We start from the raw sequence: 17913 nt of genomic DNA on the forward strand, positions 1-17913 counted from the left end.
ATTATGTTCATAAATTTAATTGTTTGTATTTGTAATAATTGTTATTTTAATTCAAAGGCTTATTTAAGTTTTATCTCTCCACAAACGATTGTTCCTCCAGCAAAAAAATTCTGGCTCCGTCACTGGTCCGAATAAATGGATCGTCCTTCAAGACCATAGCATTGTCCCCGAGGCCCGAAGTCTGCCCACCGAACGAAAAACTTCTGGCTCCCCCATTGGCTGCGAGTTGAGAAAGTTTCTCAAGTTTCTCACGTGATACAACATTAAACTGTACAAAGATGGGTAAAAACAGATACAGGGTTGAGAAAAAAGCAAAAATGAAAAAGAGAGAGGGGCGACTATATCACGAGAGAGAGAGAATGTTGTATCACGTGAGACAGGAGAGAAGAGATAAGAAGAAGAAGAAGAGGAGAACGAGAGAGAAAAGAAAACCCGTACCTGTTTTTGGTCTCCACCACAAGAGAGAATGCTCTGTCGTGAGGGAGAGAAGGCTGCCGTGAGGGAGAGAAGGTCGTGAGAAAAAAACAGCGATAGGGTGAGAAAAAAAGTAAAAGAATAACATAAAAGAGTCGGTAGGGCTTTGTTTAAGCCCTAGTTTTTGGTCGAATGAGGGTTTTGACCCTCATTTGACCAAATCAATTGAGGCGTGTACGCCTCATTCTGAGGCGTGTGCCTCAAGACCTATGAGGCGCACGCGCCTCATAGGTTTTGCGCTTTACCCATGCGCCTCAAGGCATGAAGCCCCTCGCCTTGAGGCGTGACGCGCTTTTTGCGCCTTGAGGCGCATTTTTAATAACACTGGTTCATACAGAGGTCCGAGCAGCGTGCCTTCCGCAAGTCTAAAAAAAAAAATCAAATTCAGCCACTTTTTACTACTGCAGCCAATTGATCATACAGATCTACGTGAGAGCTAGATCACGCAGGTCTGTTTGCAATGACTGATCAGGTCCAGCCTGGTTATTCAGGTCGAGTGTGATCACCCGAGGAAGCTGATGATAGGCGGATAAAAAATATATGGCAGGCAGCCACGCTGACCGAGAGAAGATAATGCAAGTCTGGTCATGCTGATGCTGATGACCGAGCAGATCAGAATCAGATCACGCTGATCTGCATGTTGAATCAATCCAAACAAGTGCAGATCGAGGTTGCCGAACCCGAACCCAATGTAAAAGAGGGGTTGCACAGATTGGATCTGCATTGATAGACCAACCTGCGAGCTATTGACTGCGTGGGCCGAGTTCTGCAAATCCATGCAGCTCTGATTTGGTAAAAAAAAATTCAGATTTGACCTGAGAAAAATATCAGATCAGTCTGGAACTATGTGAACATGATCATGCAAGTCTGTTTAATTCAACTGGACCAGATCTGTCAACAATGGCAGATCTGGTACAGACTTCACGCAGATTGATCTGTGACTGCGTGCCCTCTTCAAAGAGCAACTAAACTAAAAACAAAATATACACTACTATATGATGCAATGAATTAAATTTTTCTCTAATCTAGATGCAGAAAAAAAAATGCTGAAATCATATTATTCTAGATGCAATGCTAAAACAGAATTTATATGCATTCAAGGAATAAAAAAAAATCTAATCTATATGAGTAAACGCAAAGACAAGAGGGAGAAGAAGCATACTTGGGAGTCGCTTCCGAAGGAGGGGTTAGAAAAGAGTGGTCGTCCTCCGAGATCGCACGTGCACCACGTTGCCCTCTGACGAGCCAAGTAGAAGAAGTCATCGATGAATAAAGGAAAGAAGAGAAGAGAAGAGAGAGAGAGAGAGAGAGAGAGAGAGAGAGAGAGAGAGAGAGAGAGAGTTGACGTGAATCCCAAGAGGAGACATCGGCCTCCTCTAAATCTTTATTATTTAAAAGAAAAATTAGGGTTAGTGTTTTTAAGAATTTTTTTTAAAAACTCTACCAATTTTTAATAAATTCAAAAGACACCTATTTTCAAAAACTTTTTTAAAAAAGGCTGTTAGAAAAAAAATTAAATTTCCAAAAACCACTCAAGTGGGTTTACTTTGTGCAATTTTTCTCTTTTTGAAAACTAAGTAATGCCCTGCCAAAAGTTGATAAACTAGGGTTATTAATCTCTTTTCGCAATTAATCATGCACATAAAGTGTATATAATATAAATACAAATTATGCATGATCAAATTCCCCCTCCTCGAGCAAACTACCCTTAACAAAAACAAAACAAAACATGCAAATCAAAACTTAACTCACTTTCGTAGGAATCACAGTTGCATTTAGCATATGCAACAAGCCTTTTAAACTCCTAGGTTACCCCAGTGGACGAGTAAGGTCTCGTGAGGGTTTGCAGTGATGCTACCCACAAATATCTCTATCATGTATATATCAAAGTTCAAATTCAAAAAATATTAGGCAGCTAAGAAATTCGTCTAACAAATATTTCATGAAATTACACTTCTACAACATATTTAGAGTTTTCACATGCGACCATAGAAGAAAAACCTTTTCCTTTACTTTTCTAAAAATTACAATTATCTATGATTTATTCTCAGAAAATCAAGTACACTTGTGTCATTGCTTATTTATCCTTATATGTTTTCTACACAATTACAATTATCTATGATTTATTCTCAGAAAATCAAGTACACTTGTGTCATTGCTTATTCATTGCAAACTTTACCCTCTCCCATGCTTGAATGACACTATCCTCAGTGACACTCCCCCATGCTTATATGCAATTGAATGAATGCACACTAGGGAATAAAAGAAACACGAGAGAAATGATAGACATCAATTGAGGTCCTATCACTTGTAACTCATAAACAATATCCAAGAAATGAACTATATACATGATCTATTCATGCTCATAAAAAAAAAAACAATAAAGAAGCAGAAAAACTACTTGGTTACTAAAATTACAACAGTATGGGTTGCCTCTCAAAAAACGCTAAGTTTTACGTCTTCAGTCAGATGAATCTCTATTTACCTTTTATCGTCTATGAGATCAATGAACTCAAGGTCATACTCAATCGGGAGGTCTAAGATATATAGTTTCATCCTTTGCCCTGTCCACTATGTGTCCTAAAACTTTATCGCTCTGGACCATCAAATGACTCTTTTCTCAGCTATGAACGAGATTAGACTCTACACATTTTTGAAGATCTTTTTGAAACTGCGTGTCATTCAAGCATGGTTAGATTTATTTGATATTCGTTGCAAGTAGTTAGTTAGAATCTATTAGTTATATTTTAGTTACTAAGCTTAGATTTAGTTAAGTTTTTATTCTTGTTTCTTTTCTCGTTATAACTAACCTTCATTTTAGGAATTGTTTCATGTAGTTTTTGTTTTTTTGTTTTTGTGTTTTGCCGGTAAGGTGATGTAAATCATAGGATAAAGGTTGGGTGGATGAAATGAAAAAGTGCAACTGGAGTGTTGTGCGATCATAGAATATGACATTGCGGTTGAAGAGAAAGTTTTATAGGACGACTATTAGACCCGCTTTACTATATGGTACGGAATGTTGGGCTGCCAAGAGACATCATATTCAAAAAATGAGTGTCGCTGAGATGCGTATGCTTAGATGGATGTGTGGAAATACAATAAAATATAAGATTCAGAACAAGGAGATACGTAAGAAGGTAGGCGTTGCACCCATTAAAAATAAGATGATAGAGAATCGTTTACGGTGGTTTGGACATATTCGGCGAAAGCCTAATGATGCTCCAGTTAGAAGGATGGAGAAATGGGAAAGTATATTAGTTAAAAGAGGTCGGGGTAGGCCTAGGAAGACATGGATGGAGATGATAGGAAAGGATATGAATGCTTTTAACCTCACCGAGGACATGGCATTGGATAAAAATGATTTGAGGAGAAGGATTCATGTGGAAGACCCAGAATGATTTTCTTTTTTGGTTCATATCGCCGACCCCAATTGTTTTGGGATGAAGGTGTAGTTGTTGTTGTTGTATGTTTTCTACACAATTTTTTATGATTCTTTCTAGGCAATGGTTTTTTTTTTTCAATAAGCTGTTGTGATTATTTTTTTCTTTTTTTTCTTTTTCAACTTTTCACACTTTCACTTTTTTAGTTGAGCACTATGTCCATTTTCAGGTTTTTGTGATTCGTGTAACGAGCTTTGAGTCAGTGACTCCCAGTCCAGATGACCTTATGGCACCAGATACAGAGTATCCCTCGGACTTAATTGCTTGAGTCACTAGACCTTAAATTTTCATAGTTTTAGATATAGTTTTCTTCTTGTCATGCGTAATGTCAACATCTCTTAGGCTCTCTATCAAGTCCATGTAACGGGCCAGTGGCTCCCAAACCAGATGACTTTAGGACACTAGGTGTAAACACCCCTCTGACCCTACTTGCTTGAACCAAATAGGCCACAAATATCAACTAGACAAAAAAATAATCTCTTTTGTTATCCTTTTCAACATGGGAATCAAATACTTTAACTTGTGTCTGAGCCCAGCTATTGTGGAACAATCAATACATCAAACAACTAAACACTTTTAAGCTCTTATTTTTTTTATATTTTTCATTTGCTTAGTTTTTCAAAAAATAAAGCTGTGCATATTCATATTCGTAATTCAAAATAAATACTAACATTCATCTACCATCCTTTCTTTGAAATCCACATAAATAATTACTCTTTCTAGATTGGTTTCAGAATTTTTTTTTCGTGGGGCTTAAAAATGCTCTAAAATGTCAAATTATGTAACACATTCATATATGCTTACACTTATTCCTTACAAGCCTAATTCTTATGAGTTTTTATTAGAACATATATGGCCAGAACAAAAAATTGGGTGCAAACTTTACCCTCTCCCATGCTTGAATGACACTGTCCTCAGTGACACTTTCCCATGCTTATATGCAACTGAATGAATGCACACTAGGGAATAAAAGAAACACGAGAGAAATGATAGATATCACTTGAGGTCCTGTCACTTGTAACTCATAAACAATATCCAAGAAATTAACTATATACATGATCTATTCATGCTCATAAAACAAAAAGGAAAAAAATAAAGAAGCAGAAAAACTACTTGGTTACTAAAATTACAACAGTATGGGTTGCCTCTCAAAAAGCGCTAAGTTTTACGTCTTCAGTCAGATGAATCTCTATTTACCTTTTATCGTTTATGAGATCAATGAACTCAAGGTCATACTCAATCGGGAGGTCTAATATATATAGTTTCATCCTTTGCCCTGTCCACTATGTGTCCTAAAACTTTACCGCTCTGGACCATGAAATGACTCTTTTCTCAGCTATGAACGAGATTAGACTCTACACATTTTTGAAGATCTTTTTGAAACATGTGGGGACCATTATTAGATAATGAGCTATAAACCGAAAAGTCATCCATGCAAATTTCCAAATGTAGTGGATCAGATTGCTCCCATTGAAGATTAGTGTCATCCACATGGAAACATTCATAATTTTCTGTCGTTCTCATTGCAGTATCAAAGATGTTTAATCGCATTTTCTTGTTACCAAATGAGACATCCATCGCTTCAGTATGACAATTAATACAAGCATTGGCAGCGGCCAAGAATGGTCTGCCTAAAATTATAGGGGTCTGGTGAACGACATCAGTGCCTTCTATATCCAGAACAAGAAAATCAACAGGAAAATAAAAATCCTCAACCTTGACTAACACATCCTCCAATATTCTCTGAGGAACCTTGGTAGACATGTTAGCCAATTGTAGCGTGGTCAAGGTGCGTTTTATGTCCCCAATCCCAAAAGTGTCATACAGGGAACCCGACAATATATTTACATTGACCCCAAGATTGAGCAAAGCACGCTCGATGGTTATGTTCCCTATAATACAAGAGATGATCGGTGCCCCAGGATCCTTGAGTTTAGGTGGAGCTCGGTGCTGAAACACTGAGCTCACTTGCTTAGTCAAGAAGATCTTCTTGGGAAGAGATCTTGATTTTCTTTTCTGCATGCAAAGTTCTTTAAGAAACATTACATATGCATGCACTTGTTGGATGACATTTAACAGGGGGAGGTTTATTTGTATATGCTTGAATATTTCAAGCATCTCTTGCATTTTTAACCCCTTCTTGTCAAAAAATTTTGGCTTTTCAAGCGCCTCAGGAAATGAGGCTTTGGGTATATACGATCTAGAAGGCTCAAGTTGTGAAGCCCTCCCACTTTCCTGGGGTAAATCTAAGGGGACCGACCGATTACTCTTTTGTCTCTGAAACCCTTCAGTCGTTTCTGTGATACCATGAAATTCCTTTTCACTCCTAAGGGTAGTGATAACCTTAACCTGCTCGTGGTGTAAGTCAGTTATATGTAGGCCATGAATCAGTTCCTTTTCCTTAGGGTTGACCATGGGTTAGCTAGGCAGTGTCCTCTCGATCTGCCTGCTTAGAGCTTCGACAAGCTGTCCCATTTGTGTGTCTAACTTTTCTATGGACTGGGTATGACAATTCAGGTTTGCTTTAATGTCTGTAAAAGCCTGAAACATTTTATCCTCGAAGGTTTGGTAGAAGTAGGCTCTTGGGACTAAAGTTGACTAAACAAGGGTTGAGCCTGAGGGAAACTAGGTCTCTGGTAGCTTGATTGATAGCCACCTAGTCTGACTTGGGTTTGAGAAGGGGCAGGGGGTTGTTGCTGTGGATTTCTCCACGCAAAGGTGGAGTGGTTTCGCCAACCCGAATTACAAGTAGATGCATATGGGTCATACATCGGTCTAGCGAAACCTTAGGCGAGGTTCACTTGTTCTTGAACAAACTCAGGATAGTGAGGTGCTTCCGGACAGTCAGTGATATAGTATGCAGGGCTAGCACATAACTTCACACTTGACTCACTTGTTTTATTATACTTGGGCATGCTAACAATTGGTCCATTTTTCTAGCCAATTGGTCCACTTTGATTTGCAACTCTTAATTAAACCCAACTTCTAAGATACCTCCCTTTCTAGGACCACTTGGATCGGAGGTGGTCCTATCAAACTTCGAAGATGAGGCATGGTACATATAGTTATCGCTCAGTGTTTCAAAAAGCGACCATACTTCATCTTCGTTTTTTAGCATGAATGTGCCCTCACAAGCAACATCCACCATTTGATGGTTCTTCTCAGTAAGACCGTCATAAAAGTATTGCACCAACTGTCATTTAGGTACTTGATGGTGAGGGCATCTTCTCAAGAGGTCCTTGAGCCTTTTCTATGTTTCATGAAATTGCTCTCCTTCCAATTGTAAGAAGCTAATGATTGCTTTCCTGTAATGATTCGTTTTACTAATGGAAAAGTATTTCTTTAAAAATTCTTTTTGAAGTTGTTCCCATGTGGTAATTTGAATCGAGTCAATGGACTTCAACCAATGTTTCGCCTTATTTTATAAAGAGAAAGGAAAGAGCGTAAATCTTAAGGCATCATCGCCAAGGTTATAGATTCGCACAGTTAAACAAATTTCTAGGAATTCATCAAGGTAGCGATAAGGATCCTCATTACTAATGCCATAGAAAGATGGAAGCATTTGAATAATGCTGGCCTTGATCTCAAGGGTGTTTGCCCTTACATCCGGTCTTGTGATGCAAGAGGATAGGGTGTACTCATTGGGGATGAAGTACTTCTTAAGTGGGCATGTTCGGACCTCCTCACCCATTGCTCTAGCTTGTGGCGAGTGGCTCCTAAACAATTGTTCCGGACTGAGAAGCGCGGTTTGGAGCTAGGGATCTTGGGAGCGTCGCCCTTGCATATACCGCAGTTAGACCCGGTATAGCAAACATCCTAAAAAAATGGTTTTCTATCTATACTAGCGTGCAATCACAATCAAACCATACCACGAAGCAAGTAAAGCAGAAAAATAAAGATGGAAATAAACAACCACCACTCAGTGCAGATATAAAACTTGAATGCAAACTACATGCGCAGTCACCTAAGATGGTACCCTAATAGGTGGGCCGTGTAGAAAAAGAGTAAACTAGATTTATGTTTTGCACTCAACGTGGTTCTAATAGTCCTAAATAATAAGCAAAAACAAGCTAAGCAGTCCTAGATATCAACAGGAAATTAAACTAAGCAATCCTATTAAAAATGCAAAAGCAAACTAACAATCCTAAATATACGTGAAAAAGGCAATAAAGTGAATACTCAGTTTTAAATCGTCGTTCCCCGGCAACGACGACAAAAATTTGATGCAACTTTTCTTAGAAGTATTTTAAAAGATATTTTTCAGTAAAAATAGTTATGTAAACCGTGCATCAAATCTTAAATTTTCGGTTCACACTAGTGGGGAAGTCCGGGTTGAACACAGAGAACATGTTTAAAAACCTTCGTACTCTACACAATAACAAAATTTTATTGCCTTAAGAAAACAAAGCATTCTACCCTATTACAATAGTTCGAGCATAAATTAAAAATTATTACAACCCAATTAAATGGCCAGAGGCTCCAAAAACATTTAAAAATAAAGAAAAAAACAAAAATCTGTAGGGCTCTCTTCTTTCGCGGTCTAGCCTTCTTTTGCTTCGCACGGGCACGACCCTGGCAATGGCACTCTATTCGCACACGTGAACCCACCTGCAAAACACACAACCACAACAACAACAACTACGCCTTCATCCCAAAACAATTGGGGTCGGCGATATGAACCAAAAAAGAAAATCATTCTGGGAGCAAAACACACTAAATACACAAATCAAAACACACGCACCAACTACATTTTCCACTATAACTACTGTTAGTTTTGCAATAAGCAAAAATTAAATCCAAAGATATATAGCAATTTAACTATGCTTACTTCCTAAAGAAATCAAACTCTAAACTATCATGCAATAAAGTAGTAATTTAAACAAAAGACTAAAGAAAACAAATTAAAACAGAGGATGCAGGTTGCATGCGAACAATGAGAACACGCGGGCCAACAATTAGTGGTGGGCTTTGAACGCTGGCTGGGCCCGACCTGTCATGGGTCTATACTGATGTGATCCGATTACACTAATGTAGATTGGCTTGGCTGTTTGCGTTCAGATAGAGGTTCGAGCAACGTGCCTTCAGCAAGTCTAAAAAAAAAAATTCAATTTCAACCACTTTTTACTGCTGCAGCCAATTGATGATACAGATCTGCGTGATAGCTGGATCACACAGGTCTGTTTGTAATGACTGATCAGGCCCAGTCTGGTTATTCAGGCCGTCCGAATCAGGTCGAGTCTGAGCACCCGAGCAGGCTGATGATAGGGAGATAAAAAATGTGGCAGGTAGCCACGCCGACTGAGATAAGATAATGCAAGTTTGGTCACGCTGATGCTGATGACTGAGCAGATCAGAACAAGCAGATCACGCTGATCTGCATGTTGAATCAATCCAAACAGGTGTATATTGAGGTTGCAGATCCCGAACCCAATGTAAAAGAGGGGTTGTGCAGATCGGGTCTGCACTGACAGACCGACCTGCGAGCTATTGACTGCGTGGTTTGAGTTCTGCAAATACACGCAGCTCTGATTTGGTAAAAAAAAATTCAGATCTGACCTGAGAAAAATATCAGATCAGGTTAGAACCAGAGTTACCAGTCGAGGAAGCGGGAGCGGGAAGCGAGACACTTTCAAAAATTTAGGAAGCGGGGAAGAGTGGGACTACTTAGAAGAAAATTCCGAACCGTCTCGGAAGCGAACCGGAAGCGACCTAGGAAGCGAGTCGGAAGCGAAAAATAGAAAAAATGGGGAAGCGTGGGGAAGCGCGTTTCCCATAAATGGGAAGCACGTTTCCCATAAAAGGGAAGCGTGTTTCCCATAAAAGGGAAGCGTGCTTCCCAAAAAAGGGGACGCTTCCCCTCACGCTTCGGAAGTGCGACGTTTCGCGCTTCCGAAGCGCGCTTCGGGGAAGCGCGCTTCCCCTTTTACCTAGGCGCTTCCGGTAACTCTGGTTGGAACTGCGTGAACACGCTGATCATGCAAGTCTGTTTAATGGAACTTGACCAGATCTGTCAACAATGGCAGATCTGGTACAGACTTCACGCAGATTGATCTGCGACCGCATGCCCTCTTCAAAGAACAACTAAACTAAAAACAAAATATATACTACTATATGATGCAATGAATTGAATTTTTCTCTAATCTAGATGCAGAAAAAAAAATGCAGAAATCATATTATTCTAGATGCAATGCTAAAACAGAATTTATATGCATTCACGGAATAAAAAAAAATCTAATCTATACGAGTAAACGTAAAGAGAAGAGGGAGCAAAAGCATACCTGGGAGTCGCTTCCGACGGAGGGGTTAGAAAAGAGTGGTCGTCCTCCGAGATCACACGTGCGCCACGTTGCCCTCTGACGAGCCAAGTAGAAGAAGTCGGCGATGAATAAAGGAAAGAAGAGAAGAAGTGGGAGAAAGAAGCGAGAGAGAGAGAGAGAGAGAGAGAGAGAGAGGCTGACGTGAATCTCAAGAGGAGACAACAGCCTCTAAAAACTCTACCAATTTTTAATAAATTCAAAAGACACCAGTTTTCAAAAAGGTTGTAAGAAAAAAAAATTAAATTTCCAAAAACCACTCAATTGGGTTTACTTTGTGCAATTTTTCTCTTTTTGAAAACTAAGTAATGCCCTGCCAAAAGTTGATAAACCAGGGTTATTAATCTCTTTTCACAATTAATCATGCATATAAAGTGTACATAATATGAATACAAATTATGCATGATCAACTTGTACCATTATTTGGAAGTATATATATGGGTTAATGTTGGCTACTAATGAGTAGAAATCACTCTTTTCATAAAAAAATTTCATTTTTTTTGTAGATCAAATGTTATGGATGTGATCTACATGGTTTGTTTAGTAGGAAACTTGTTTTGAATCATGTGATTATGACAAGTAATTAGGTTTTTAAAGGGGTCAAAAAATCAATGGCCCACAATGTGCCAAAATTTCATGACTCAAAAGATCACACTTTTATATCAGAGAAGCACGATCCAAGGCTTGATCCTTAGCAAACAAACCATGCTGAACACATCTATGTAGTTAGATTGAGTCGATACAACTTGCACCTATGATTTCTAGCTCATTAGTTCCGTACCTTCATTAGTAGCCAATATTTACCCTATATATATATTGTGCATGATCATTTGTTTTGATAAGTTTTGGTGTCCTGTCACACTTCAGAAAATAGTGATTTATGTTTATCTTCTTCTGGTTCATTTAGGTATGGCCAATTGAAGGCTTTGGATCATTGGGGGAAGGAGATTAGTGAGGATCATATCTACAAGGGTAATGCTTTGACAGTTTTTGCTGTCATTTTTTTCCTGACCATTATATGTTGCTTGAGATTTGTGATGAGAGAGAGAAGCATGGCAATTCTAAAACATATAAAAATGTAATGTTAAGTTTTGATATAAGTCTAACTACTTTTTGCGTCGTTACATTTTCATGATTTGATTGTTTGGTGGTAGTTTTTCTAACCCTAGCAGGCACATGCTTGCACAGAAAATATAAAAGATGCCAACTCTGAATTCTAGATCAAAATTGTTTGGTGGCTCAGGAAGGGGCATACTAAATTTAATTCTAGATCCAAATTGCTTGCATTCGAAGTTTCTGATCCTGAATATGCCAGAGTTTTGCTCACCTGAATCCAGTGGTTATTTAATCCTACTTGGTAAGTCAGGTGTCGCGGACATTCTTGGTCCTTTTTTTGAGTCAATCTTCCTCCAAATAATCAGTATATTTTTACAGTACTCTTTTATGAGAAAATTAGAGTGCCGATGTGATTGGATTTGCAGCAGTTCTTCGTGTAAATTATCACTAATTGTTTCCGAAGTATTCTTATTTATGGAAAAATCAGTGTGCCGATGTTATTGGTTTGTATAATTGTGAATTATTTTTGTGCTTTACATTATCTTAATGTGGTCCATTCTTGTTCCAGATTGCTCAGCAGTTGAGTTAAGAACAAGGGGAAAAGTTTAAGGGACTTTTGGCTAGTTTCTGTGGATTGCCTTCAATTAGGTTAGTTGTTTCAGCTCATAAAGAAGAAAAAGGGAAAAGAAAAGTGATCTCATTGGGGTCTGGTTTAGCCTATCCCTATGGATTTAGTTACCTTTTTTTTGTTTTCCTGGAAGGAACCTAGGTGTTTAGTTATCATACTGTACTTAAGCAGCATTGGTTCATGCTGAGCTACACCCAAGTTAGTTGAGTTGGTCCCAATATGTCTAGGCCAACTAACTAGAGTGTTTTAACTTATTCAAGTCTCGAGTTAGGTACTGTTCCTTTATGTCAATAAAGCTTGAAATCTGCAAGCTTATCAGTTCCAGGGTGATGTTTAGTTGAACTGAGTCTATGCATTGACGTTTTACAAGTTCCTCATAGTCATTCGTGAGATTGGTTTAAGGCTAGCATGGCGATTGATTAAATTCCAATTTTCTGTATTGAATCCAGCAAAATAAGATTTGAAATTGTTCATTGATAGTCATTATTTTTTATCAGGTGTTTGTGCTGCTGCATTTTTTTCTCATTGGTCCGCACCAGAGGCCACTGATATTTAAACTGTTTCCCAGGTTGGAGACCCGCTGCATGTTGGTTGCTTCTCTGCTTCTGAACGATTCCAACTTCATGTAATAACTTGTCTCTTGATGTCTGTCTGTAATTGTAGCTCACGTAATTGGATTTTACCTAGTTGTTTGTCACTTGGGAAGCCTTCACCTTTTGTTTCTTGAGTGTTATACACACGCACAAATTGTAGAGAGATAGAGTTCAAGAGAACTTGCATGTTTGGTAACGTCTCATGAGATTCAGACGCTCATGCAAGTGGAAGAATGAATCTCATTGGTACAGCTAACCAAACATCAGAAAATGGGCCACGAGAAACTGACTCTCATTTGCAAAGGCAAATGTGAGTGAGTTTTCTGATTCAGGCCTCTTGTGATTCTGATTCATATGACTCCAAATCAAATTTGATTTGTTGATACATGTGCCTGAAGACCTTGGAAACTTTAAGAACCTCGTCTTGCAAGCGTGAAGCTACATGTTTCTTTCATGCTAATGAAACTTGGTTTACTAGCTAAGATTGAACTTGGATTGTGTTTTCTACCTTTGGAAGTTATAAATTGGTACATTGTGGTCATTCATTTTTGAAGCCCTTGAAAAACCTATTTACATGTCACAGTCACATTATTGAAAATCCATTTCTTACTAAACAAAACATGTAGTTGCATCTGTAGGGGTCTGACAGTTAGAAAAAATCCAACAAAATAAAAGAAAAAGGAAACTGATTTTTGCTCAAGTTTGGTACCATCATTAGTATGAAATATTTACCGTATACATGAATGCACGGCTCATCTGTTAGGGGTGACTCGTGAACATCACTAGGTTGATGGAAAGTCGCAATTTCGAAACATACGGATGTATGTTCTTTGCTGCAAGGCCGAAGTTGAGTGTACTCTCGAGTTGAAAGCGGAGTTGAGATACTGCCTGATCAACTAGGTGAGATAGGTGGCTTTTCCTTGAATATCAAATAATAATAATAATAATACAAGAAAGCTGAAAAATCCTAAGAGTGATTGGAAAAGGAATTGAAAGTGGAAGAACTGTTTAAAATTCGATAACAAGTTGCAGCATTTTAAAATTTGAAAAAGATGAAGATGGTACTGCGTTTCTTCCTTCCATTGTTGCTTCACATATTCAGTTATTGAGGAACAAGTAGGAAGCTGCATCCACACTTTAGAGTGCTTTGGATGAATTGAAAGGTGGGATTAAGCATGCATGAAAGAGTCCTAATCTTATTTATTCATTGGCAATCCATATTCACTTATCTTCCGTGCTAAAGGGTCTATTAATGGGCTCGGTCGTTGGTAATGGCTTTTGGTTTGATCCTGGTGACTCATTGGAGTTAGTTCAGTCTTCCAACCAGATCAGTCACATTCATGTTAGATACAGGTCCAATTAGACCTATCTCACTTTCCTTATGCGAAGTGGCCTTTTTTCAAATTTTCTTTTCATTTTTTATGTTTTACAAGCAAGTTTTGACGATAGCTTTTCGCTGACACGAATCACATTTCAATATGTGAATCAGCGAAATCCGTTAAAAGAATCAACATATGCTTTTAAAAAAGGTTTTATGTTCAAAAAACATGTAAAAATGCTGCATGATATAACAAATCAATAAATAGTATATGCACCTTTAATTTGGTTTAAACTTTATAAAATGAGGCCAAAAAAGCAGGCATATAAATGAGAATTTTCATTCAAAATCCATAACCGTTTGGATATGACAGGTTTAAAAACCTAGTTTTCTAAAAACGTGGATTTGTGAAAGACCCTAAAAACCTGATTTTGCTATTTGGATGACACGCTAATTTGTATGTATCCTGGTAATTGGATAAACATTAATCTGATTTTGTAATTTTTCACCAAATTAACTTATACAAATAAATGTTTGAATTTTTACGATAATTATTTTTTATATCGTCTAACAGAGTCGTTTGAATATGAGAACTGAAAATATGAGATCTATTGTGTGAACCACGATTTTCATGAATTTATTTTTTATTTTTTTCTCTTAAATCTAACCATATAGCTGTGGTCTACCTGCCTGTTTTTAAGTACCAGCTCTTGAATCATTCAATTATGATGCATAAACAAGATTTTTTAAGGCTCTCATAATCTTCACAAATATTCAAGCATCCAAAAATCATATTATTTTCTCGAAAATACACCATCCAATAGTTGATAGCAAATTCACCATGCCCAACACATTTACATGATTGGATTTGCAAAGCAAGTATTGAAAATGCCCACTTCACATGGTAGACCTCATATTCTAACATATGTTGTCTTTTCCTCTATCGTAATCGAACCTATGTACAATGCAACAGATCAAGTACCATAACAAGGTAAAAAAAACACACTTTATAAGCTTAAACTGCATTGCCATTCGCAACCAAATCAGGCCTACCGTTCATTACCAACGCAGGTAGCAAAAGTTGTCTCATTGTAAGAAGAATTCGTCGTCACCTGCTAAACAGAAACATGGGATGAGTCAGTAAATCGAGGCCTGGTGTTGCCCAACCCGAACCGGTTGAGGACTTCATTGTATTTTTTTATGACGAGAAACCCTTACCGAAGCCAGAAAAACCTCAGGTGGGGCCTCATGACTAGGGACGGCAATGGACCGGGGCGGGGGACAGGGTCTCCACCCCCGCCCCGTCTCAAGATTAGAACCTCCATCCCCACGTAGGGATGGATTTAAACCTCCACCCCCGCCTTCATCCCCGTTTCATGTCCTCCATTCCCGGTTCAAACGGGGATGAGGCGAGGCGGGGCGGGGCCCCCTTTCCCATAGTCTATTGCCATCTTTTAGAAGGACTGGGGATGGAACGGGGCGGGGATCGTGGTGGGGACGGGGCAGGGAAAAGTGTAAGTCCATCCCCGCCTCCATCCCCAAACGGGGATGGATTTTAACCTTCGTCCCCGCCTCCATCCCCGTTTCATACCCTTCATCCCCGGTCCAAACGGGGCGAGGCAGGGCGGGCCCCCGCTTTTCCCCGATCCACTGCCATCCCTACTCACTACCACCTTGCCTTACGTGACCCACTTCTAAAAGCTACGGACACACCCATGCATCAGCGGGTCCTCACTATAAGAAGAATTCTTGGTCACCAGCTAAACAGAAACATGCGATAAGTTAGTAAGCTCAAACTAAAACCAGGCCTGACCCATCGAGGAACTAGGTCCGGCCCGTATTATGGACCCCTTGTCTATTAGGGGTGTCAATCGGTTGTGTTTGACCTGAACCTGACCTGTACCTAACCTCATAGGGTCAGGGTTTGGTGATAAATAAGAAGACCCGATTAGAATCCGGGTCGGACCTGAAGGGTTCAATTAATATATGGAGTCAGGGTTTGTACAATTTCATATCAGATTTGGGCCTGACCCGATTTCTTATTAAGATCCACACATTTTCAATGTAAAAATGAAAAAAATATTATTTTACGGGGTATGGTCTTTGTCTGGTTCATGTAATCCTTATAGGATCCGGGTATGGTTTCTCTTATGGTGGGTGCGATTAGACATGGGTCAGGACCCGGTACCATCAACTCAAATGATGTTTGGGTCTGGTTCCACCTGAGTCCGAACCAAAACCGACCCGTTGACACCCCTATAGTCTACGAGAGAGAGAAGAAATTAAAAAATAGATATAAGCAAAAGAAAAGAAAGTTCGGTCATTTTTGCTTTCGTACTCGCTGGTAACGAGCCTTCCTCTTTCCCTCTTTCACGTTCTCTGTATGTTCAGTTTTCTACTTGAATATTTTTGAGGTCTTAGGACGTTTTTTATTGTATCCATTTGATTTTGCATTTTTTAGTTGCTTATTCTTATGCCGAAATATTTGCCTTGTATATTTATTCTTTTATTTTTTTTATTTTTTCTGGGTGGTGGTTGTGGTCTGAGAGGGACAGAAACAGTTGCAATATTGCAATCTATGGCTTCTGTTGCGAGTTTCGTAGGATTTGTGGACGTTGGGTGTTGGTAAATTTTAATGTTGGATGAGAAAATTGAGTAATCTGGATGGACAAGGTGCTACAACTATGCATTTCGATTGCTAATTCTTCGTTGGAATAATCAGATTACTGATTTTATGGTGTAACAATGAAGCCCGCGAGCCATTGTTTCTCCGGTTTGTGTTGTTTTTGGGCAATTTATTTTAACAACTTTTAAACAGTTGAGTAAGATAACTTGAATCTTATAAAAATGAATGAATGCCAACTTTAGAAACGGTTAATGAATCCCCTTCTTAAACTGAGCAAAGAACACATCTTATTCATCCCTTTGCATATTCCTAGGAAGTTCAAAAATTTATTGGTCAACTTAATTTTGTTGTATGAAAAATACTAATATTGAGACTAACATTGAGGGTTTAATGAGATGCAATTTTTCATAAAATTATTTTTAAAAGATGCTTTTAGTAAAATTCGCTTGTGTAAATCGTTCATCAAATTTCAAATTTTGTTTCACACTAGTGGTGAAGTCTGTGTCGAATACAGAGAACGTAAAAAAAAAAATTGTACCTCACACAAGAATAAGTTTTATTACCTTGAATAAAAAAAAATTTAAAATGTGCTACCCTTTGCAGAAGGCTAAAAAATAAAAAGGCCTTGTTACAACCCAACTTAAAGTAAATGGCCCTGTTGCTCTAAAAAAATAAAAATAAAGAAAAGTAAAATCGACAGGGTTCTTCACTTACGATCTAGCCTCTCTTATTCACTTGGACAGTTGAATCTTCAGGCTTAAGGGTCCCTTTCTCAAGGAGCACGTCTTTGAGGGGATCTTTGGAGGGCTCTTCACATAAGAAGCCTTACCTGCAAAACACAACAACAACAACAACTACGCCTTCATCCCAAAAAAATTGGGGTCGGCGATATGAACCAAAAAAGAAAATCATTCTGGGTCTTCCACATGAATCCTTCTCCTCCAATCATTTCTATCCAATGCCATGTCCTCGGTGAGGTTAAAAGCATTCATATCATTTCCTATCATCTCCATCCATGTCTTCCTAGGCCTACCCCGACCTCTTTTAACTAATATACTTTCCCATTTCTCCATCCTTCTAACTGGAGCATCATTAGGCCTTCGCCGAATATGTCCAAACCACCGTAAACGATTCTCTCTCATCTTATTTTTAATGGGTGCAACGCCTACCTCCTTACGTATCTCCTCGTTCCGAATCTTATCTTTTATTGTATTTCCACACATCCATCTAAGCATACACATCTCAGCGGCACTCATTTTTTGAATATGATGTCTCTTGGCAGCCCAACATTCCGTACCATATAGTAAAGCGGGCCTAATAGTCGTCCTATAAAACTTTCTCTTCAACCGCAATGTCATTCTACGATCGCACAACACTCCAGTTGCACTTTTCCATTTCATCCACCCAACTTTTATCCTATGATTTACATCTCCTTACCTGCAAAACACAAAAACAAAAAAACAA

The 17913-nt window shown here is 38.6% G+C and overlaps 1 protein-coding gene across 7 annotated transcripts in view; it reads left to right on the top strand.

Annotated features, from left to right (window-relative positions):
* LOC149815517 (Peptidase S24/S26A/S26B/S26C family protein) overlaps positions 1–12985 on the top strand; it is a 34323-nt gene extending 21338 nt beyond the window's left edge. The window contains exons 4-6 of one of the 7 annotated variants that reach the window (XM_089989211.1): positions 11136–11200; positions 11853–11932; positions 12410–12985. In XM_089989211.1, the coding sequence (XP_089845337.1) occupies positions 11136–11180 (45 nt within the window). In that variant the 3' untranslated portion in view covers positions 11181–11200; positions 11853–11932; positions 12410–12985. Of the gene's footprint in view, positions 1–11135; positions 11201–11471; positions 11571–11852; positions 11933–12409 lie in introns of those variants that run through there. The other 6 variants (XM_089989212.1, XM_089989216.1, XM_089989213.1 and 3 more) reach the window with 6 other exon arrangements.
* The last annotated feature ends 4928 nt before the right edge of the window (positions 12986–17913 follow it).

This window comes from Nuphar pumila, chromosome 15 (genome assembly GCF_984573655.1).
Source record: "Nuphar pumila chromosome 15, dmNupPumi1.hap1.1, whole genome shotgun sequence".
NCBI lineage: Eukaryota > Viridiplantae > Streptophyta > Magnoliopsida > Nymphaeales > Nymphaeaceae > Nuphar > Nuphar pumila.